Source organism: Oncorhynchus kisutch, linkage group LG28, assembly GCF_002021735.2.
Source record: "Oncorhynchus kisutch isolate 150728-3 linkage group LG28, Okis_V2, whole genome shotgun sequence".
NCBI classification, from domain to species: Eukaryota; Metazoa; Chordata; class Actinopteri; order Salmoniformes; family Salmonidae; genus Oncorhynchus; species Oncorhynchus kisutch.
Window position 1 is genome coordinate 5,466,812 of NC_034201.2, and position 26,054 is coordinate 5,492,865.

Consider the following 26,054-nt stretch of genomic DNA (forward strand, 5'->3'; position numbering starts at 1 on the left):
GTCTACAGGAACTGTGTAGCAATTTACGTTATACCCAAAAGAGCAGTAGGCAGGATTGTCGTTGAGTGGTGTGTGCTTCCTGCACATGCAACCCAGTTAGCAGGGAGAGATTGACTCCGGTGTTGTATACCTGACAAAGGGTCAGATTGTGTAGGGTGAATTATTCATTTCCAGAGCTAAGACATACGGGTCAGCCGTATGATATATTTGTTTGGTTATTATCACTCTGTCTCTCGTGCTTAGTAACGTCTAGATTTGCATTAGAAGCTAAGCTAACAGAGAAAAGTCATTCTCCTTTGTTTACAGCGGAAAATCCCACGCATTGGTTGACGGAAGTCATCCCGGGTGATTCAGCTTTCAGGGGTAAGGGACCCCTTGTGGTGAAGAATCAGCAGCAATTTTTCAGAATCAGCAGCAATCCAATGTGAGGGCAAAATGTCTTCTCACATCTATAACTGGTTAAACTTTACAATATCCAACCAATCTCAACTGATTGGATATCGTTGTCCCATTCGATTTATCAAGGAAGTTAAATTGCCAAACAAACCTATTTACCAGGTTGCTCATTCGGATAAGGACCAAATTAATTTGTTCCAACCAATGAGGCCTTTTAAACTTGTAAATCTTAACCTAGATACAGCGATGCTTTCAGGTTAATTAAAGTTAAATTCCCAGATAGTAAGCTATCAGAGGGGGTGCCTCCCCCATTCCCCTGCTAATAATTGAACCCTCACCCACGGAAAGATTGATCGCTGACCTCAGCAGCGACACAAACCCAAACTATGCAGAATGGCTGAGAAAGTTAGATCACAATGCCACAAGCGACAGATGCCCTCCAGAATAGCACTCACTCCAGTGAGAGGGTGCGTCATCGGGGATAGGAGCGGTGAGAGATGAAGCACAACAATGGTATCCACCATGATACCACGGTACCAATAACCACCGCGGTCAAAATAACTATAAAGAACGTCACCAGCGAAGCGAATACCGATACAATCAACCTGGCCGCTACGTTCCTGCACCCAACCCACACAATGGTAACAAAGGGTTCCATGGCAATCAAAACGTAAACCGATGCTCTCTAGAAGTTATGCTAAGAGAAGTACAAAAGCGCCCACAATTTGAGAAAGAGGAAAAAGATAAGTCACCATGACTACGTGTGGAATTGCCGGAGAATAAACCAGCCGAAATTAACACCATTAGCGAGGACATAAACGATCAAATTAACTCCGTTCTCACTCTAAACCCTATCCACTTTAAACCCTATCCTCTAAACTCTATCAATCAAGAAACAAGCCCACGGGCTTTGACTATAGACCCAAATACAAATGTTGTGACGCACAAGGTAAACCACATCACAATAGCCAATTACACTCAAACTCTGATAAGTCGATCTGTTTTCACCATGAACACGAATGACATATCACGCCATTGCGTGAGTTCTGAAAGTCGCTACCTGGTAACAGTCCTGGGAGACTGTTTAAACTGTGATGCGCTAATTGATTCAGGCTCTACAATATCGCTCATCTCTCAAACATTGTTCAATGATCTCAAAAGGGCCGTGTACCCTGCGTTTAGCAGGGTTAAAAACGTTGGTTAAAAACGTAATGATGCGACACTACACTTCCGAGGTTTCACTCAGACTACCTCGCCTCTTCACAATGCGGCTCATGCTGGAACAACTCTACCAAATCACATGGCTTGTTCATCCTGTGCATGTTGCTAAATTGTATGTTTAGCAATTGTATGCTGCTAAATTGTAATTACCTCGCCACTATTGGCCTATTTATTGCCTTGCCTCCTTACTTCATTTGCACACACTGTATACAGATTTTTCTATTGTGTTATTGACTGTATGTTTCTTTGTCCCATGTGAAACTCTGTGTCGTTGTTTTTGTCGCACTGCTTCGCTTTTTCTTGGCCAGGTCGCAGTTGTAAATGAGAACTTGTTTTCAACTGGTCTACCCGGTTAAATAAAGGTGAAATAAATCAAATATAATGCCAGCCTCGAAACTGAACACCTGCTACTCGGGACAGACTGATGGATTGGAAAAACAACCAATTGTGGTCACAAGTAACCATGCCATTCTCCACTGACCACACTGTCTTCTCCTAGCGCTGGCTGCAACACAGTCATCCATCAGGAGTATCTGTTGACAGGATCCCTTGGGAAAAAGACATTTAGATACCCCTCAAGCAGACAACACGTAAAAGGGAATCTCCAAAACAGTCCTCTGATGGTTAACACACATGCCGCTAATAAAAATAACCCTCCATTCAGGAGGAAAGTTATTAGAAGTCATGAACGATGATCACACCGCATATGACCGGTTCAGTGCTAGTAGAGTACTTCCGTTGTGAGGTTATCTCCTCCGTGGATAACATGGCTATGAAAGTCATACCTATCGCCACTACAATGGCGTAAGACACATTGACTTGTAGTAAAACCACTACAGGGCCCCTTGGCATATGGCTTGAGGTCGGCACCGATTCCTAAGGTCATTGACATGGAAATTATCTGATGACGTCAGACTCAATCTGCCCAGGTTGCAGCCTACCAGGATACTTGGTTTTCTTACCCTTGTGTGTTTGTGCAAGCATAAATGCACATGCACAACTGAACATTTAATGATGATTTATACTAGGAACACTTAAGGGTCCGAGCAAAATACCAGTCTTGGTAAAGTAGAAAATAGACCCTGAAGCCCTTTTACCTCTACAGCTACATTAATCAACCGTTTCTCACCAGAGGTCCATGTGTTACCTTTATTTAACTAGGCAAGTCAGTTAAGAACAAATTATTATTTTCAATGACGGCCTAGGAACAGTGGGTTAACTGCCTGTTCAGGGGCAGAACAACAGATTTGTACCTTGTCAGCTCAGGGATTTGAACATGCAACCTTTCGGTTACTAGTCCAACACTCTAACCACTAGGCTACCCTTCCGCCCCACTCCATAGGTCCCCCCTGTAGACTGTCCGAAACTAGTGCCTTACAGCTGTAGCCTTGTCATGTAGTTAGCAACTTAGGGTAGTTACCTAAACAACACACTGCTAAGTAGGATCGCCCTAGATATGACATTTGACAAAATGGCATGATAGAGTAATTTGCCAACACCGTAGAAGTGTATAGAATAGAGTCCAAATAGATGATTAAGGTGTGGTAACTATATTTTGTATATTTTTTGGTTTGTGCTTTTATTCTTTTCTTTGACACTTAAGAAGTGATACCGCCACAAACAAGTTCCCATACAACCATCACTTAGGGCAACAACGGCACTCATTTGGGGAAGAAATATAATGATGTATTGCATAAGTGTTGTGCGTTATTAATGTCTGTCTAAGTTAATTCCCAGATCCACCAGCCTGGACAACCGGACGACGGGTCTGGAACGACGATCGACAACCAGGACATCCCGTGGCCATTCTTGTTGGGGTCTGCAGCTTGTGAAATCTTACCAGGTTAAACCACCAGAGAGAGACTGTCACGATGATTCACAAACCAGGACATCCCGTGGTCATTCTTGTGGATGAGTTACAGAATCCTTCCAAGATTGAACCCACCAGAGGGAGACTGTCATGACTGTCCACAAGAATCCAAATAGGTCGGATCAGGTTTGCAATGAATAACTTCACTCAGACCCTCTCTCACGCGCAGAGGGGGGGGGAGGGGGGGGAGGAAAGAACTAGACGGGATTAACAACTCATGTCCTGTCATAAATCAAGGGGAGAAGATTCAGGTCTCCCTATCCAATATTCAGCAAAGGAATGTCCTTTGTTTCCAAGATAATTTTCCTGCCGAATCTCTAACACTTTCAAAAGTGAATACTGGAACAATATGTTTAACTGTCACACTCTGATCTGTTTCACCTGTCTTTGTGCTCGTCTCCACCCCGTCCAGGTGTCGCCTATCTTTCCCATTATCCCCAGTGTAATTATACATGTGTCCTCTGTTGCCAGTTAGTTTTGTTTCGTCAAGCATACCAGCGTTTTTTCCCGTGCTCCTGTCTGTCTCTAGTTCCTGATTTCTAGCTTTCCCGGTTTTGACCATTCTGCCTGCCTGTCATTCCGCACCTTGCCATGCCACCCTGGATTACTGACCTCTGCCTGCCCTTGACCTGTCATTTGCCTAGCCCCCCCTGTTCGAGTACTAAACTTCTGTTACTTCGAAACTGTCTGCATCTGGGTATCTCCTGAGCCTTGACACTAACATAGAATGTGGGGAATGGTCAGAGGTGATCTATAGAACACCTATGTCATTTTCTTTGTTCTTTTGTGATGTCACGAAAAATGTTAAGAAGGAAATACTGTAACTTGGAAAGTGAACTATGCAGCTTTTCAGTAGGAAGTTCCAATCACACCCAAATGGCCATCAACCTCCTTTCATTCATCATGCTCATCCTGACAGAGAGGGCTCTGAGCCCAACTGCTGCGTCATCAGCCAAGGGGATACCAGGTGGCAACTCTTTGCTCTGTGACTAACCACGGCTTACTGTATGTCAGCAAATGAATCACCCAACCCTTCGCTGGGAATAATCAATACACTCCTCACACACACACTCAGACAAGGCCCTCCACTCAGACAGCACCACTGGCACACACACCCGCCACACACACACACACATGCGCACACACACACACACACGCATGCACGCACGCACGCACACACACACACACACACAAACACACACACGCACACACACACACACACGCAGCCCTCCATCAGTCAGCAGCTCCTGCCTGCAGACCCTTGTGGGTCCAACCCTAGACTCTGTGGCTGTGTGACTAATGGCTTACAATGGGAAAACCCGCCTGTGGCGCCGAAACTGCAGCAAGTTAAGTACTGGAGGAAATACGAGACATGCTGCATATCATATATTCTGTACTTGCATTCATCCTATCATCCAGTGCTCTCTCTCTCTGAGAGGGGGATAACTTGAAGCCAATAGTTTATAGCTCAACACAGTGCTGCTCCTGCACCTCCTGAACGCTATCACATTCATGACCAATTGGATTAGATGTTGTTGTTGGTAATTTAGTTACGGCAGAAACCCTCTCCATGAGGGACAACAATGACGAGAGGCTAAATTGTTATGGAGGCCATCATGCTATATTAGACACAGCTTTGATCGAGCACTAATCATTATTTGACATGATTCCCTTCTTCCTCAGAATGAAGCTATGACGTTTTGTTGAATAACCTGGGAATGTAATCTATGAGGGAGTTTACGATCTCTCTCAAGCTCATACCATCTCTGTCTCTTTATAGGTAACAAATAAACAATACAAGGCAATAAGCCAAAAAAGGATCTACACAAATGCTGTTTCAAATGGTCTGAATTTCATTAAATCTACTGCAGAGTCCTTAACACACACTGTTCATAGTCTACAGTGACAATGCTGGCGTTGACTCTAAAATCAACAGTATAACTGTAAACAGCGGTGTTGTAGAAACAAACACGCAGTACCCCTGGGGAACAAGCTATGTTTGGGCTCGGACTCAAACAGGGACATATTACACCTGACTTAAAGGCTTCTTTAGAAAATAGCACACACTTAGCTATTGTTTTGCCAAGCATCTGGTATCCTAGTGTTGAACAGATAGGGTGACATTGCAAATGTGCACTGTGAAAGTCAAATGGTTCAAATGGAATGAATAATTCATTTAGACGAAATAGTCTAATGAGCCAGAGCATTTCACAGCGTGACGTACTGCCGTTACAATCTCTGCCCTCTGCTGTTTTAATGAGCAAACACCGGTGTTATTTCTCCCTTGCCAATCCAGATGCATGGTAAATACTTTTCTGGCACAAATCATAGATATCATGAGAAATAGGTGCCATATGTCTTTTTCTATGGAAATGGACACACATTTGATCAATTAACACAGTCTTTCTAAGCGCCTTAAATAGTCCTCCAAATCTCCAGCAAGAGCATTTTCAGGATTCTGTTTCTACACAGTGAACCTCAGGATATCAGCTCATTCCAAGCCTTGGCTCAAAACCATGGATGGGACACTTTGATGGAGATGAGAGCCACACAAAATCAGGACTCATGAGGGGACACATTGGCTCGCTGCTCTGTGTACCCACATCTATACCCCACACAGTCAGAGCCGGCCCTAACCTTTTGGGGGCACTAAGTGAAATTTGACAGTGGAGAGAAGAAATCTGAGTTTTAGAGTTCATTTTCTGCAATTCTACACATTCTAACATGGGGAGCAGAGAAAATGTTGCAGTTTTAAAACACATTTCCTGCAATTTTACACATTTTGCCATAGGGTGGATATAAATATTTTAATATATGATATCTGAGTGAGAGTCCCTAACAAAATCAATGGGGGTATAAACGATGTTAGCTGAAATGGGCTAATTGATTGTCTGCATTCTACTATTCTAAATCTCAACAGTCAGTTCTCTCTCTACCCTAACCCCACAGTACTACAGACAATGCTCTTATCCCCCCCCCCCCCATCCCTCTTCATAAAAAAGGGGACCCTCATCCTCTACCCTAACCCCACAGTACTACAGACAATGCTCTTATCCCCCCCCCCCCCCCCACACACACACCACCCCCCATCCCGTTCTCACTATGTGTAGCTGCAGGTAGTCTCCCAGTCCGCTGGTGCTCTCCACTCGGACCAAGATGGCGTCTTTCTGCTGAGTACTGAAGCCCACAGCTAGCCGGTCTGCTCTGGTGCTCGGCCGCTCGTTGGGGGCCCAGGTGTACGTGATGAGGGCCCCTCCTCTCCCAAATATATACGTGGTCCCAGCTGAGGGACAAATGGAGACAAACAAAAGCATTAGTAAGAGACTGAGGGGAAAGGGAGAGGAAATTGAGAGAGAAGGAGAAGGGGGAGACATTATTAAGGAGATAAGGTGTTAGAGAGTGTTCCATCACTTTCAGAATCTTGTTTTTTGTTGTTGTTGTTGCTGTTGTTCCCAGCAGACCTTGCTATCTTTACTGAGATTGTTCTTCAGTACCACTCATGCCAAATTTCAGATGCCTATTTTCTTGCCAAGTACATGACTGTGACAGCTCATTCCCTAACACAACCTATTATTCTCTCGGCAGAAACAACATGTCAAAGCGAAACGTTATTCCCCTAAGTTATGCCACACTGTCAGTTTTCATCACAGCGGAGGATGAACACTAAAACAGACGCCGCCTATAATTACACAAACCTCACAGAATTGTTCGAATGCACTTGTGTGATTGGGATGGTGCTGATATTGTCCTGTTTGAACACTATCGCACAGAACTTGCACCACACCTGCAGTACCACTACCACGAGAGGTCGCGAGTTGAGCTGTCACTGATTTGATTGTGCATTAGATTGTGTAAACCTGCCAGTACTGCAGAGTGGTTGAGGTGCCACCATGTCTAAACATGCCAGCGGAACTGTAAACACAAGACCACCGGGTTGCAGTATGCTGCAGTAGTATGCCTTGCCCTGCCCAGGGAGTTAACACGTTGCATTTTGGGGGGTTTCTGTAACTAATCAGAACATCTGTCATATTATTTTAACTTGATCTCCCACTTCCCTGTAAGGTGGAACTGAGAAAAAAATATAATCTCTCATAGAAATCTATTCATATAACCTGAGATGGACAATGTATGCAAAGGTATGGGAGTTCGCTATGAATCTCACTGCATACCAATGTCAAGCTATGAATCCCTTAATGAGTCTCATACGCACAATCAACTTCACATCTCTAACAGCAAGCTAATCTCAGTTCATCCACTGTTGACCGAACATAACCTGGTTATCATGTCATCCAAATATTTTCTACAGTCTTAATTAGCTTTATCAGAAGGTTGACAAGTCATATCTCAGGTATGAGTGATTATTCCGCCTCCAGGGCACCGGAGGTTGGCAGGTCTGTGCCCCCTGTCGTCCTGGCGCCGGTGGGCCTCACATGAGATAAGAGAGGAGATGAGGGGAATGATCTGGCAACCAGTCTCCCAGGCAGAGCAGCTTTTGGATGGCAGCACACTGAACACCTGCTCTCCTGGAACCGGATAACTTGTTGCCAGTACTACATGTGATGAAACAGTGACAACCACAGCTCACATGGCACACCGGGCTCACCCATTAAGTCACAGTGGGCAGGGGTGACGATGACCTCTCTTAGGAAGGAAGGGCATGATGGTCTTGCCTATATTCTAGGTTTTGTAACCCTGCATGGGTTGGAGAATTGGTTGGGTTGATGGGTTAAAAAAAAAGTGTGAAATGTGAAATGACTTGCATGCTACTTGTGAAATGACTTGCATGCTACTTGTAAACGAGAATATATCACACAACGAATATGGTGAGTAATAAGAAAATTGCATTCAGGTTGTACATTTTGAGCTGTAGTGGTGGTTGAATGATGTGCAGTTTCACGTGAGTACTTTCAATGACCTAACCTCATTCTGGGTTGTGGTTTTGTCTTAGATCAGGGATGGGCAACTTTGATGGGGGTGGTGGCCGTAAAAAAAAATGGAACTCATTATGAGGGGCTGCAGTGGCTCGTGGGTCTGCATACCCACATCCATACACCCTGCAATTTTGCACATTACATTACACCATGGGGCGTAGAGAACATGTTGCCATTTTAAAGTACGTTTCCTGCAATTCTATTGTGTGTATATTTCTTTGCGTTATTTGTACTTATTATGTACATAACGTTTCTGCCACTGTCTCTTATGACCGAAAAGAGCTTCTAGATATCAGTACAGCGATAACTCACCTCGTACTGGATGAAAAATTGTTCTTTAACGAGTCGGACGTGAAGGATTTACTTCAGACACCCGATAAGGCCCTCATCCCCAGTCATTCACAGGAGAAAGAGACAGAGATATCGGGGACGAAGGTCGGGTCCCTTGTAAGAATCCGAGTGGGTAATCTGGCTTTACTATCGGTCCTATTAGCCAATGTACAATCATTGGATAATAAAATAGACAAACTACGGTCACGTATATCCTACCAACGGGACATTAAAAACTATAAATGTCTTATGTTTCACCGAGTCGTGGCTGAACGACGACATGAATTACATACAGCCAGCTGGTTTTACGCTGTATTGGCATTTGGTAAGACAAGGGGTGACACTCTATGTGTATTTGTAAACAACAGCTGTTGCACCAAAATCGAATGAAGTCTTGAGGTTTTGCTCGCCTGAGGCAGAGTATCTCCCGATAAGCTGTCGACCACACTATTTCCCAAGAGAGTTTTAATCTATATTCTTTGTTGCTGTCCATTTACCACCACAAACCGATGCTGGCACTAAGACCGCACTCAATGAGCTGTATAAGGCCATAAGCAAACAGAAAAACGCTCATCCAGAGGCGGCGCTCCTAGTGGCCAGGGACTTTAATGCAGGGAAACTTAAATCCGTTTTACCGAATTTCTACCAGAATGTTAAATGTGCAACCAGAAGGGGAAAAAAACTCTAGATCACCTGTACTCCACAAACAGAGACACGTACAAAGCTCTCCATCATCCTCCATTTGGCAAATGTGATCATAATTCTATCCTTCTGATTCCTGCTTACAAGCAAACACTAAAGCAGGAAGCACCAGTGACTCTGTCAATAAAAAGTGGTCAGATGAAGCAGATGCTAAGCTGCAGGACTGTTTTGCTAGAACAGAATGGAATATGTTCCGGGATTCTTTCGATGGCATTGAGGAGTACATCACATCAGTCACTGGCTTCATCAAAGAGTGCATTGATGACGTCGTCCCCACAGTGACATACATACGTACATACCCCAACCAGAAGCCATGGATAACAGGCAACATCCACACTGAGCTAAAGGGTAGAGCTGCCGCTTTCAAGGAGCGTGACTCTAACCTGCTATAACCTCCGATGAAGCATCAAACAGGCAAAGCGTCAATACAGGACTAAGATTGAATCGTACCACACCGGCTCTGACGCTCGTCGGATGAGGCAGGGCTTGCAAATTATTACAGACTACAAAGAGTAGCATAGCCACGAGCTGACCAGTGGCACGAGCCTACCAGACGAGCTAAATGATTTCTATGCTTGCTTCGAGGCAAGCAACAGTGAAACATGCATGAGAGCATCAGGTGTTCCGGACGACTGTGTGATCACGCTCTCCGTAGCCGATGCGAGTAAGACCTTTAAACAGGCCGCAGGGCCAGATAAACAGGCCGCAGGGCCAGGATGTGTACTCCGAGCATACGCTGACCAACTGGCAAGTGTCTTCACTGACATTTTCAACCTGTCCCTAACGGAGTCTGTAATACCAACACGTTTCAAGCAGACCACCATAGTCCCTGTGCCCAAGAACACTAAGGTAACCTGCCTAAATGACCACCGACCGTAGCCCTCGCGTCTTTAAATGTTTTTAATTAAAATGTTAAAAAAATATTTGACCCCTTTTTCATGGTATCCAATTGTTAGTAAATACTATTTTGTCTCATCGCTACAACTCCCGTACGGGCTCGGGAGAGACGAATGTTGAAAGCCATGCGTCCTCCGAAACCCAACCCAACCAAGACACACTGCTTCTTAAAACAGCGTGCATCCAACCCGGAAGCCAGCCGCACCAATGTGTCGGAGGAAACACTGTGCACCTGGCAACCTTGGTTAGCGTGCACTGTGCCCGGCCTGCCACAGTGGTTGCTGGTGCGCGATGAGACAAGGATATCCCTACCGGCCAAACCCTCGCTAACTCAGCCATTACGGCAGAGCCTGGGCGCGAACCCAGAGTCTCTGGTGGCACAGCTAGCGATGCCCTAGACCACTGCGCCACCCGGGAGGCCTGAAGTGCTTTTAAAGGCTGGTCATGGCTCACATCAACACCATTATCCCGGAAACCATAGACCCACTCTAATTTGCATACCGCCCCAACAAATCAAATCTTATTGGTCACATACACATGGTTAGCAGATGTCATTGTGAGTGTAGTGAAATGCTTGTGCTTCTAGTTCTGACATTGCAGTAATATCTAACAGTAATCTAAGAATTCCACAACAACTACCTAATACACTACCAATCTAAGTAAAGGGATGGAATAAGAATATATACTTACAAATATATGGATGTGCGATGACCGAGCAGCATAGGCAAGATGCAATAGATGGTATAAAATACAGTATATATGAGATGAGTAATGCAAGATATATAAACATTATTAAAGTGGCATTATTAAAACGACTCGTGATCCATTTATTAAAGTGGCCAATGATTTGTATGTATGCAGCAACCTCTCTGTGTTCGTGACGGTTAACACAGAGAGAGCCACAGATGATCCACAGATCCACAGATGATGCCATCTCTATTGCACTCCACATTGCTCTTTCCCACCTGGACAAAAGGAACACCTATGTGAGAATGCTATTCATTGACTACAGCTCAGCGCTCAACACCATAGTGCCCACAAAGCTCATCACTAAGCTAAGGACCCTGGGACTAAATACCACCCTCTGCAACTGGATCCTGGACTTCCTTACGGGACGCCCCTAGGACATCAGTCACACTGATCCTCAAAAAATCCTCAGAGGTGCGTGCTCAGTCCCCTCCTGTACCCCCTGTTCACTTGTGACTGCATGAGCAGGCACGACTCCAACACCCTCATTAAGTTTGCCGATGACACAACAGTGGTAGGCCTGATCACCGACAACGATGAGACAGCCTATAGGAAGGAGGTCAGGGACCTGGTCATGTGGTGCCAGGATAACAACCACTCCCTCAACGTGATCAAGACAAAGGAGACGATTGTGTACTACAGGAAAAGGAGCACCGATCACACCCCCATTCTCATTGACGGGGCTGGGGTGGAGCAGGTTGTCCACCTCACCAACAAACAATCATGGTCCAAACACACCAAGACAGTTGTGAAGAGGGCACGACAAAGACTATTCCCCCTCAGGAGACTGAAAAGATTTGGCATGGGTCCTCAGATCCTCAAAACGTTCTACAGCTGCACCATTGAGAGCATGGTTGCATCACTGCCTGGTATGTATGGCAATTGCTCGGCCTCCGACCGCAAGGCACTACAGAGGGTAGTGCGTACAGCTCAGTACATCACTGGGACCAAGCTTCCTGCCATCCAGGACCTCTATACCAGGCGGTGTCAGAGGAAGGCACTAAACATTGTCAAAGACTCCAGCCACTCTAGTCATAGACTGCAAGCGGTACCGGAGTGCCAAGTCTCTTAACAGCTTCTACCTCCATAAGCCAAAGGACTCCTGAACAGCTAATCAAATGGCTTTCCAGACTATTTGCATGCCCCCCCCCCCTGCATAGCCACTTTAACTCTACCTACATGAACATATTACCTCAATTACCTTGACTAACCAGTGCCCCCGCACATTGACTCTGTACCGGTACCCCTTGTATACAGCCTCGCTACTGTTATTTTACTGTTGCTCTTTAAATATGTGTTACTTAAATTTTTTATTTGACACATATTTTTGTTAAAACTGCATTGTTGGTTAAGGGCTTGTAAGTAAGCATTTCACTGTAAGGTCTACATCTGTTGTATTCGGCGCATGTGACAAATAACATTTGATTTGATGATCAACGGGCCCCACCCCGGTTGGTAATTCAACCATGCTTACTGCAATTTCAGATAGACTAATCTACCAATTCCCCTAAAAATTGCTGACATGGGCTAATGGAGTGACTGCTGATGCACAACCAAATTTCGAAATTGCACCTTGTGTATTTTACTACTTAAACTCTCAACAGTAAGTTCAGACTCTTGAATGAGTACCAGAAAAAATGACAAAAAAGAAGAGTTGCCCATCCATGTCTTAGATTAAAGTGAGATGAAGAGAAGAAGATGAAGAGAAGATGAGAGGAACACCTGCTGCCAGTGCCCTCCAGTAGAAGAAACACTATCACATGTGGGTCAGGTGAGCCTGTTCTGAAATGAATGGAGAGAGTGACCCCAGGAGCAGCAACGTGATGCAGGCCTCACTGGAGAATGAGACATTTTCGAAGCTCTTTTCCATTTCCTCACTGGCTAGTAGCCATGGACGCACTGTGGGTTGAGATAAAGACATACAGTATGCAGAAGAGTATGTATATAAGAGCTGTGTGTGCTATATTGAACAGCTTAGTCCCAGTGCCACTACTCATTCATTCCTGACATGTGATGATATGCCTGTGGCCTTGACAGGTCGAATAATAATCTTCCATTTCACAGCTCAGTTCCTAATGAATCAAAAATACATGATTTAAAAACGCATCAATATTTGAGATGTACAGAAAACGTATTGATTGAGTTCTGCTCCTCTGCATCCAGAAGGTTTAATTGAGAAATGATTGAAATTGTTCATCGTATTATTATTGTAAATGAGACAAACCACCGAGCAGGAATCACCATGCACGCACACACATATACATGCATCACGTGAGAGTGTCTTGCAAATGGTCCCGCATTAAAAACAGCAAACCTTTCAAGCATTCCTAAATCATTGAGCTGAGCCACACACATGGGGATTCCTGGCAGTGACATCCATGCCTCCTCCATACGGGCATGTGCGTACAGAGATGACAGGAAGTAGTATTAACGAACCACACGCGGGACGATTTTCACTCCTTCTCAGCCTAAGGAAATGTCGGAAAAAAACGGAAATGGGTTTCAGTACTTCCAGCTAATTCTGAAACGTGTTGAACATACATTTTGCCTGTACCATAGGTCAATATCTTAAACAAACATTTAGGGCTGACTGAAATACTTTTCAATTGGCAGTAGATTGCCAAACTGCATTTGAATGGTGAAGTTATGCTATAAAAAGTCAATGTATTGGTATTACAATACGATGGACCTAAATGACGTACAAGACTCCATTTGATAGAAGGTTTCATTTGGAACAGTAGTTAGACTACAGATTAGAACCTTAACTCATATGGTAAAAGGAAAACCCTGCTTAAGATGTGACCTACTTCAGCTGCAAACAAAAGGATGCCTTTAAATATGTATTCCTTACACATCCCTCTGACATCATACTAGATTATTTAGGTGTCTGAGTGGCACACACAAAACATTTTTGTTTGTTTGTTGATGAGATAGAAGCCTGATCAAATCTCAATATTTTCCACTCTGTACATACAGTCACGTGTGCGATATATACAAAGTTTTTCCTTCGCAAAGAGTTAATCTATTAAAAAAATTATAATAATAGATGCCAAACAATTATTATTTATGTAGCTTGTTGCTCTGACTTAAACTGAGATTCTGGCTCGACTTTCAGAATTGATGTAGCACTAATGGCGAGCGCTGTAGGAGAGGGTTTTGTCTATAAAGTGAAGAACTACAAACTAGACACAATATCACGGTGGAATGTTGAATCATCTTGACTAGAACACTTTAAAAGGTAAGGGAACATAAAACTAACATCGTGTCCCTAACGGTATGTGGAAGCACCAGAGAAGAATCTGTTCAAGTGGCTTTTCAAGAGTCTCAATGGCTGAAGGGGCTCTCATAGATAGGAAGAAGCCAGCCCGTACCAAATAAGTCATAACTCAGCTGTCCAATTCCTCAATATATTGGTTATAATAAAGGATGACAGAACGATCCAAGTGCAGTGATTGCAGTGTTTGACTATAAGTGTGTACCTTTGTGTTAGAGGATTTGAGCGATATCTGCAGGCATGATTGGTCTTGCCTGCATATAGGTGTGGGTATGTGTGCGCATATAGTGGTGAGTGTATGTGTGTGTGCGTGTGAACACGAGTGTGTGCGTCTGTGTGTAAATTTCACAAAGGACCTGTCGGGGCTGCTGGGGGTGTGACTCGTTTCAGCTGATGCTGTGTTTTTTGGCTTTGACGCATCTATTAAGTGGGTCAGCCAAGAGAAGAGGTGTGGAGTACCCCCCAACCCCCGCCCCATCCCGCCCCCCTGCACTGCCTTAAAATAGAACTCAATTGGCACTCTGTGGAAATATTGTGGGGGTGCATAGGTTCCTGTATTTAATTATTGCAACAGTAAATAAGACCCATAATGCCTCCAGTGAAAAACTCTCTGGTAATGTAGGAGTAGCATAGCAGCCAAGTCTAACAGCGGCAGAGAGAATTGTTGAGCTGTGAAAATCACCAGCCCTCTCTCTGCGTAGTGAGACGAAATTGTGTTTTGGGTTTATCCTCTGATTAAAATTCAGCTTCCCCAGCCCCTGTCTCCAGTCTCACTTTCATTTCAGTTTTCCATCCGTTAGCAGTTTAATACATTCTGTGGCAGCCTGGTACATTCTGTAATTATCCACTGAAGCTATAAAATTGTACTACGACGTAGGCTAACAAATCTGGACATAGAACTACAAGGTCAGTGTTATTGATCATACTGTTAGACCATTGTAATACAATATTGCAGTAATTGTGCTCCCTTAAAGTGAGTGGTGCCACAGCTTTCATGTTTACAGAGGCAGAATCCTGTACCTAACTACGATGCTAGAATACGCTTTTCTCTCAGACATCGCCACAGGGTTTCAAACACGTTTTTAGCATGTTTAAGTCTCTCTCCTGTTCCTCGCCATTTAGCGCCTTGCTTTGTCTCATCTTATCTTTACTGATGGCTGCAATCATGGCTGTGACAGTAGATGCCATGTTGGAGGTCAGGTTCAGACACTGAGGACAGACAGACTGAGGCCTGGTTGAGCCCTGCACCTCCTCATTCAGATAGGGAGAGAAGAGGATGAGGCTAACACGTAGAAGATGGTCCTGGTTCTAAACACTACCAGTCTCATCCCCGAAAGCCCTAACCCAAGTCCCCCCGCTGCCTTCGCATCACAGAAACAATTGACCAAAGAGGACTACAACTTATTGAAACTGAAATCACCATGACTACAGTGTGCTCAGAATGGCTAAAGATGAAAATGGCTGGTTGCACATGGTCACGTTGTGCTGCATGATTTCTAAGCACAACGTGTGATAGGATTCTTCTTCTAAATAATCGTACGAGGTCAATCCGTTTACAATTTACCTGGCTGGTCCTGGAAATGAGACCTGTAAGAGGGCTATGACATTATAAGATGACATGGCTAAGCATACAAAGCCCAGAGAAACATCCGGACAACAAATAACTAGGGTTGAGGAAAGTATTCCAATGTTTACCAGCCTGGTATCTAGCTGTTGAAGGATTTTTATCAATAATGACTAAATATTGTATACATTTAACATAGAATTATAACTAATAGAATTCTATCCTGCCTGATAAAGAATGTTTCGACATAGGCAAAGAGGAAGTGTTAACAGACAAATTGTGACCACTGTGAAACTGATAACAGGAAGAAAGTCTAGGCGGGGAGAAACCGTTGGGCTTGCAGTAGATTGTGTAACAAGTGGTAGCATACAATTAGCAATATGTATGTGTTGGAATGGAATTGAAACGCAGCTTTGTCATTGTCTGAGAGAAGGAGGGACATTTATGCCGATATGAGAGGTACATAAACCAATGTACATGAAATGATGGGCCGAGCTCTCGGGAATAAACGTCACCGGCTATTTTTGACTGGTCTCCGTCTGTTTCATTTCCCCCAGAACCTTAGAAACTCTGGGTACAGACTGAGTATTTTAATTGAATTGGTTAATGAATACATAAGAACTAAATTAACCTAACACAGGCTTTACAAGGCAAAGTGAAGGGGGTTAATAAACGTTCTATTGTATCACAGGATCTGGGCAAAGGACAGTTGATGCTCCCAGAAATGTGTTTTGTTTTACTTATTGCTGTGGTAGCGAACAAGTTGTTATCAGCCATATTTTGGGACACACATTTTCTTACGGGGATTTTGGAATGACTGAAGTTATTGCTGAACGTCAGCCTGGAAACGTGTGTCTCCTCTTGCTGCTGCTGCCATTGCAGCTGGGCATTAAACCTGGTGGCAAGTACATGAACAATGTTTCATTCACATCCCCTGTCATCTGTCCACAGCATGACCACCATCGACCAGGCGAGGAGAGGCAGCACAGCTAGCTAACCACTCAGTGACCACTCTCACCTCCCAATAGTACTTGTAAGGTGGATGTGTTCACAGACCTCTGCACACACACAAACACTCTCTCTCTCTCGCTCTCTCTTTCTCTCTCTCCGTCGCTCTAGGGTTGTCTTCTCTTCCGTCAGATCCTGACATACAGCAGTCTCGGCGAATCTTCAGTCAGTTTAGGATAGATCTGTCATAACGGTAAAACTGATTAACAGGCCTGTTAATGAGCTCCTGCTTGGCAACAGAGTTTTTCAGACATAAAGCTGGAGTGGGATAGGCATGCTCTGGTTACTACTGTACAGACTGTATTGACTAATGCTGCTGAATCTTCTGTCATGAAGTTGATATTTCCCACTCTCATTATGTATCCATTGGATCCATTTTAGGTGGGCTGTGTAGGTAGTGTATATGTATCTGTCTATATGTACATCTGGCAGATATCTACAGTATAGCGGTCACCTGAACTGTTGATTGACACCATCTGGAAGGGTTTAGAGTGTGCATAACGCACAGATTGAAAGTATACCGGAGAAACAGTTACGGGATTCATGTTACAGTAAAGTGTTTGACTGCGTACTGTAAATGGTTTGTTTTAATTGTGGGTAGGTAGACATCTTGTATGGATGGGAACATTGTGTTTGAATACAGGCTGAATACATGCACCCACTGTGCATTTTTGAGCTGCACTTTTCAGAACGTCTGGTTCATTTAATGAGAGCTCTATCTGCCCACATGAAAGCATACGCTGTGCTTTGAAGCCTTTTATATATTGGAATGTTTTTGTATATACGTATGGGAAACATTGCTAACATTTTAGAGAATGTTTTCCAGAGGGCATTGACGTTAGTATCAGATCATCCATAAGACATATTAGAGCTGGCGTTAGATTGGCATATGATTTAGTTCTTGTTACGAAGAGTTGATTGGACAACGAGATACTAACAACAGTTAGTTTGACTCCAGAAATGACGGTATACAGTAGCAGAGGGTTAGAGAACAGTTCCTGAGCAGATATTTCTCAAATATCAGATCCCTGAACAGTGATGTTGATATTATCAGAATGAACAAGATGTCTTACACCATAAAAAAATGAAGGGAAATTACAGGAGCTTCTCACACGGTACACTTTTATTGCCCATCTACCTTATCTATTACCCAGATGATATCACAACACCCAAGCTTACCATTCCGCTTACACTGCAATTTGCAGGCCTACACTCTCTCAGACAGAGAGCTTGTGAACAAAATAAATGACTTAGCCATTGGAAAATCCTTCTTCTCAAAATAAACACTGAGATCAGTACAGCACATTTGAAGATGTACAGTGCATTGGGAAAGTATTCAGACCCCTTCCCCTTTTCCACATTTTGTTAGGTTACAGCCCCATTCTAAAATGGATGAAATTAAAAACAATTCTCATCAATCTACACACAATACCCGATAATGACAAAGCGAAAACATGTTTTTAGAAACAATTTCACATTTAAAACAAAAATTTACATAAGTATTCAGACCATTTCCTATGAGACAAGAATTTGAACTCAGGTGCATCCTGTTTCCATTGATCATCCTTGAGATGTTTCTACAACTTGATTGGAGTCCACCTGTGGTCAATTTAATTAATTGGACATGATTTGGAAAGGCACACACCGATCTATATATATTACTGAGGAGTGTCTCCCGTCTGGCCACTCTACCATAAAGGCCTAATTGGTGGAGTGCTGCAGAGATGGTTGTCCTTCTGGAAGGTTCTCCAGTCTCCACAGAGAAACTCTGGAGCTCTGACAGAGCTAGATAGCAGGCTGGTAAACATTGGAAGACTTTCCTCAACCCTAGTTATTTGTTGTCCGGATGTTTGTATGCTTAGCCACGTCATCTTATAATGTCAGTGCATGTCAGAGCAAAAAGCAAGGTCAAAATAATTGTCTGTCAAGCTCTGAGACAGGATTGTGTTGAGGCACAGATCTGGGGAAGGGTAACAAAACTTGTCTGCAGCATAAGGTCCCCAAGAACACAGTAGAAAGGCTTCTGAAGTTTGTCATTTCCACTCTGACATTTCAGACTTGATTTGCCTTAACAAAAAATGTATCAATCCCTTCAAAAAGGGGCCATTAACTATAATCCACACTACTCACATTTGCTGTTTCTGCAGGGTTATTTCCCTGCTGTAGCAAACTGGCTCAAAATAAGATCCTACATCTGTAGCAAAAAAAAAATGTGTGGCTTGAGCGTGAGATGCTTTTTAAGGCACAAGCATGTTCGCTATTGTGAGAAGCCATCATCATTAGGCGGCAGGGAGCCTAGCGGTAAAGAGCGTTGGGACGGTAACTGAAAAGTCGCTAGTTAGACATCTCAGAGAAGGCAAGATGAAAAAAATCTGCCGTTATGCCCTTGAACAAGGCAGTTAACCCCCAACAACAACTGCTCCCCGGGTGCCGATGATGTGGGCGTCAATTAGGCTGCCTGCCAAGCCTCTCTGATTTAGACGTGTTTGGTTAAATGAGGAAGAAACATTTCGGGTTGAATGCATTCAGTTGTGCAACTGACTAGGTATCTCCTTTCCCTCCCCGTCCCTTTAATTAAATTAACTTTGATTAGATGCTCCAGGCTCTTTCATTATAAAACAACGAGAAACAAGCAATCTGAGCAAAAAAAATGAAAAACAGGGCGCAGGATGCATTTAAAATCATAGCCACAAGTAATGAAGTTGCTTTATCACCTTACCTGCGAGCCTGTGACCCCAACAAATTAAATTATGCTTTGTGGCTTTCTTACAAGAGACACTGAGTGACAGATTGTCTGGATAATTGAGAACCTGCAAACAATCTAGTATTATTATTATTATTATTTATTTTTTTGACAGTATATCGAAACGGGCAGTGAATGCATTTCTACAGTGTGTGGAAAGGGCCCACAGCCAGGTATACTCATAATCTCTTTTAAAGCCCACGAGGGAAAAGTGATTGCATTGTGCATAATAGCCTAGACACTGTGATATAGATAACTTGGCCATTAAAAAACGGAGGACTGGAGTGAGCCAGTAAAACCCACTCACTGTGAGGCCTGAATGTAATTACTGCCATCGACTAGCAGACTGCAAAGCCCAGACGTTAATTAAATGCTACTCCAGCAATGCATAAACAAGACCAGGAAGGAAACGGAGGAGATAAGACAGAGCCTGTTCATCGATTCAGTGTGAAGCTGTGGAGAAGGGTTTTCAAAACGTTGGACAGCGTACTTGTGTTAAATACATACATTCCCATTACAAAAGCTTATTGAAATGATACCTCAGTGAGGAAACATGGGGTGTACGGAGATGGCCCTCTGTCTGACTGTGATATTTCCCTGCAGTACTTTCCCGGTACACTGCTGATTGATGATGACTCCTCCAAATCAAATGATATGAAAAAGGGTCCAAACAGGATTTTTATTGAGCTGATCAACACCCCGAAAGGCTCTGAAAAGCAGCCGATTATCTCTGGCCCCGTGCCGTCGCTGGGTTGCGTCTGCGAAAGGTTCAGCAGGCTCTTAGCACGTCATACACTATCTGTCCTAATGACTACCGCCACTCTGTTGACATAACCTTGATTCACAATTTCAACACTTTTTTAGGAAACAAAAGATCCTCCACCAAAAAATGATGGGCTCCATCCAAAATATCTAGGATCCTTGACCCTCGCTTCACATATCAAGGCAGCGTTAAGATATTGACTCTGAGACAGACCAAGCCCTGCTCAGGTAACTACCCATTCTGCCCATTCGTTCGAACTCCACTGTTAGATCTGCTGTTGCTAGCGCAAAAGAGACGCCTACTGTGGTCTTCTCACCCAGTGCTTTTAGTTCAATAACCCCTCGGTTTTCAAATCACGTAGAGGGCTTGGGCTGTTGCACATAGCAACCAAAGCCCATGTACGTCAGTTTATAACATTCCATCATTGGTTACTCTGAGAGTTCCTCATATTGACATTGGCTGCATCCTCAGGCCGTAACCTGAGAAAGGTCATTCCAATTTCTAGTCCTTCCTCTATTACTACTAGGGATAGATGGTGCAGTTGAAAATCAATTTCAATGATTTTACCAAGTTACAGGAAATCAGTCCATTTAAATACATTCATTAGGCCCTAATCTATGGGTTTCACATGACTGGGCAGGGGCACAGCCATGGGTGGGCCTGGGAGGGCATAGGCTCACCCCCCACTGGGGAGCCCGGCCCAGCCAATCAGAATGAGTTTTTCCCAACAAAAGGGCTTTATTACAGACAGAAATACTCCTCAGTTTCATCAGCTGTCCGGGTGGCTGGTCTCAGATGGTCCTGCAGGTGAAGAAGCCAGATGTGGAGGTCCTGGGCTGGCGTGGTTACACATGGTCTGCGGCCGGGTGGACGTACTGCCAAATTCTCTAAAAACGACGTTGGAAGTGGCTTATGGTAGAGAAATGAACATTCAATTCTCTGGCAACAGCTCTGGTGAACATTCCTGCAGTCAGCATGCCAATTGCACGCCCCCATACATCTGTGCCATTGTGTTATGGGACAAAACTGGACATTTAAGAGTGGCTTCAAGGTGCACATGTGTAATGATCATGCTGTTAAATTCGCTTCTTGATATGCCACACCTGTCAGGTGGATGGATTATCTTGATAAAGGAGAAATGCTCACTAACAGAATTTTTTTGTGTGCATATGGAACATTTCTGGAATATTTATTTCAGTACATGAAATATGGGACCTACACTTTACATTTTTATTTATACCAATATTAACCATCAGACGGGGCCTGCAACTTCCTATTGCACATAGCTTATTTAAGTTGGAGACTCCTTGTGACTTTAAAAATCGTAAAGGACTTGGATTGGTGCATCTGAACATTAGGAGCTTACTACCTAAACATCAATATCTGGGCTATGCAGACGAATCCGGACATTCTGGTATTGACTGAAACTTAAGATCTCTGGGGACATTCTGGACTCTGATGTTAATAGTGAGGGCTATAATTTGTTCAGAGCTGACAGACGGTGTAAAGGTGGTGGAGTGGCCATTATTATAAAAAATAAAATAATTATATATTTTTACTGAAATCCATTTCCCTTGCCATTTTTTTTGCTACTATCTTTAGGCCTTCTGGGGAAAAATGTATCCATAACTGTTAACGCGGAGTTAACTAGTTTGTTGTCGTCTGACTAAATCAGAAGTTATTATCTTGGGTGACCTAAATTATGATTGGTAAATGCAAGCTTCAGACAATCTAAACTACATGTGTAATGATCTAAACCTACACGGCCCAACCCTAAAGATCCTTCAAAGACAATTCTGATTGATCTTATTTTAACGAATACACCAGAGAAATATGTTTCTGCTGGTGTCTTCGCCCAATATATTAGTGACCATTGCCGAGCTGTTTGTGTTAAAGATGGGAGAATACAAACATGTAATCCTTGTTTAATCACAAAGAGGAACTTTAAAAACTACAGTCAAACAGTCTTTTTTACATTATTTTTATTTTAGTGACATTTATTGTATTTCAGCTATCCTTGAACCTTATTTAGCTTTGAGCCTTTTTGCAGATGTCTTTAATGCTATTGTTGATAATCATGTTTTTATATTGGCTAAATTGGCATTTAGTCTAGACCTCCACATTGGATTCATTCACTGAGATGGGTGCATATACTGTATATATGTGTGTGTGTGTGTGTGTGTGTTACTGCTCGACCAAAACAATCTCGGTCAACCAACAGCTTAAGGACCAAATAATCGACTCTAATATACAGTATATACCATGTATATATAGTGGGGTGGAGTATTGGGCCAGTAACTGAAAGGTTGCTGGATCTAATTCCCATGAGCTGACAAGGTAAAAATCTGACATTCTGCCCCTGAACAAGGCAGTTAACCCACTGTTCCCCAGTAAATTATTGTAAATTATCATTTGTTCTTAACTGACTTGCCTAGGTCAAAATAATGTGTATATTTATGTTGTATTCCCCAGAGCACATTTGAAAAAGAGACCTAGGTCTTCCCTGTTAATAAAAGAAAGGTCAAACTAAATAAAAAATGAGGCACACTAAAAAAAAACAGCTTTGCGCATTGCATTTAAGTATTTTAATACATTTTCTCACAAATCAAGAGATGCACAGGTCTATGTATATATTTAATCCAACAGTTGTTTCCCTCAAGGTTTGAGGAGTCAAACGGGTAAAGTAGTGTCTGAAGGCTCTTTACCATACCTCTTACCAAAGCCCCCAAACTATTTCCATCGATATCCTCAAATTGGTCCATAATTGGCACTTTACAGAACACCAACGAGGCCTATTCATAGCTATTCCACACAACCCCAGATATTCTATCTATTTGTTCTAGGTCATTCAGTGAAAAGTAAAGCTTTATCTGCTCTGGAGAGAGACTCAGGAATGGTACAGATGGGTGTGTTATGTGTCAAATGTACATTTGGCCTATTTGGTCTATTAAAGCACACTATCACACAGGTTAATCACATAAAATATATACAAAAAATGAAGGACACCTGCTCTTTCCATGACCAGGTGAAAGCTATGATCCTCTTATTGATGACACTTCAATCAGCGTAGATGAAGGGGAGGAGATCGGTTAAAGAAGGATTTTGAAGCAGTTTCCCGTGTGTATCAAGAATGGTCCACCACCCAAAGGATATTTAGCCAACTTGACACAACTGTGGGTGGCATTGGCGTCAACATGGGCCAGCATCCCTGTGGAACGCTTCGTCACTTTGTAGAGTCCATGCCCCGACAAATTGTGGCTGTTCTGGGGGGTTGCAACTCAATATTAGGAAGGGGGGTGCAACTCAATATTAGGAAGGTGTCCTTAATATTTGGTATACTCAGTGTAAGTGCAATGGTGTTGCAGAGGCTCTAACATGGTAACCAGACGTTCCATTTGTGACCCGTTTCAGGAAACTAGGCGTTTGTCGCAAGTCACGACTTCACAGGAGAGCCATTTAAAAAATATTTTGGTGGCAGAAATGCCTTCTGGAACATGTGAACTTTCATATAGAAGGTTTCTGTCTATTGGAGCTGGTCAGTCTGTGTTGGTAATCCTGTCGAACGAGGCTTTAAAAAAATGTATGGTGTAGTGGAGCTGCATAAGTGTTACTCTACACTTTCAGGAAGATCGAGTTTTGAAATCAGTGGAATTAGAGTATGATAGCTAAAGCGATGGAAAAAACACCTGTCTCCGGATCACATTTTAAAACTATGGGAAACCGTGGCATGGCATCCGTGACAGGGAGACACGTCCATCATGCATTATGATGTAAGATAGTCTAGCTAGCTACATTTTCAGATATTACATGTTTCTAATTATCATTGTGGTTTCATTTCAAGCTAAAGTGTAGTGTTAGCTAGCTAATGTTAGCTGGCTGGCTCCTAGCTAACATTACATGTATGATGTATGATAACATTGAACCTGCTTGGTTAGCTCCCAGCATATTCATGCAGGTTAGAAACGACATGATTGGCACTATGTTCATTGTTGTTTAACTAGCTAACGTTAGCTGGCTGGCTCGTTAAATTGTTGCCAGCAGAGCTGGTTAGGCTGTTTTCATGCTATTCAGACGTAAACAAATCATCAGCCAGAGCGTCAAGTGTGCACCCCTCCTTGTTTAATCACAAAGAGGTGTGCGAGTTCATTAGAACGTGCGTTGAAGATGTCGTTCCCATAGCAACGATTAAAACATTCCCTAACCAGAAACCGTGGATTGATGGCAGCATTCGTGTGAAACTGAAAGCGCGAACCACTGCTTTTAATCAGGGCAAGGTGTCTGGTAACATGACCGAATACAAACAGTGCAGCTATTCCCTCCGCAAGGCTATCAAACAAGCTAAGCGCCAGTACTGAGACAAAGTAGAATCTCAATTCAACGGCTCAGACACAAGAGGCATGTGGCAGGGTCTACAGTCAATCACGGACTCAAGGAAGAAATCCAGCCCAGTCACGGACCAGGATGTCTTGCTCCCAGGCAGACTAAATAACTTTTTTGCCCGCTTTGAGGACAATACTGTGCCACTGACACGGCCTGCAACGAAAACATGCGGTCTCTCCTTCACTGCAGCCGAGGTGAGTAAGACATTTAAACGTGTTAACCCTCGCAAGGCTGCAGGCCCAGACGGCATCCCCAGCCGCGCCCTCAGAGCATGCGCAGACCAGCTGGCCGGTGTGTTTACGGACATATTCAATCAATCCCTATACCAGTCTGCTGTTCCCACATGCTTCAAGAGGGCCACCATTGTTCCTGTTCCCAAGAAAGCTAAGGTAACTGAGCTAAACGACTACCGCCCCGTAGCACTCACATCCGTCATCATGAAGTGCTTTGAGAGACTAGTCAAGGACCATATCACCTCCACCCTACCTGACACCCTAGACCCACTCCAAATTGCTTACCGCCCAAATAGGTCCACAGACGATGCAATCTCAACCACACTGCACACTGCCCTAACCCATCTGGACAAGAGGAATACCTATGTGAGAATGCTGTTCATCGACTACAGCTCGGCATTCAACACCATAGTACCCTCCAAGCTCGTCATCAAGCTCGAGACCCTGGGTCTCGACCCCGCCCTGTGCAACTGGGTACTGGACTTCCTGACGGGCCGCCCCCAGGTGGTGAGGGTAGGCAACAACATCTCCACCCCTCTGATCCTCAACACTGGGGCCCCACAAGGGTGCGTTCTGAGCCCTCTCCTGTACTCCCTGTTTACCCACGACTGCATGGCCACGCACGCCTCCAACTCAATCATCAAGTTTGCGGACGACACAACAGTGGTAGGCTTGATTACCAACAACGACGAGACGGCCTACAGGGAGGAGGTGAGGGCCCTCGGAGTGTGGTGTCAGGAAAATAACCTCACACTCAACGTCAACAAAACTAAGGAGATGATTGTGGACTTCAGGAAACAGCAGAGGGAACACCCCCCTATCCACATCGATGGAACAGTAGTGGAGAGGGTAGCAAGTTTTAAGTTCCTTGGCATACACATCACAGACAAACTGAATTGGTCCACTCACACAGACAGCATCGTGAAGAAGGCGCAGCAGCGCCTCTTCAACCTCAGGAGGCTGAAGAAATTCGGCTTGTCACCAAAAGCACTCAC

At 43.8% G+C, this 26,054-nt stretch overlaps 1 protein-coding gene across 3 annotated transcripts in view; it reads right to left on the reverse strand.

The window, feature by feature from the left end:
- LOC109873238 (neurexin-2) overlaps nucleotides 1–26,054 on the reverse strand; it is a 451,394-nt gene that overhangs the window by 37,214 nt on the left and 388,126 nt on the right. For all 3 annotated transcript variants that reach the window (XM_031807879.1, XM_031807878.1, XM_031807880.1), the window contains one exon: nucleotides 6,589–6,770. In XM_031807879.1, coding sequence (XP_031663739.1) covers nucleotides 6,589–6,770 — 182 coding nt within the window. The remainder of the gene's footprint in view (nucleotides 1–6,588; nucleotides 6,771–26,054) is intronic.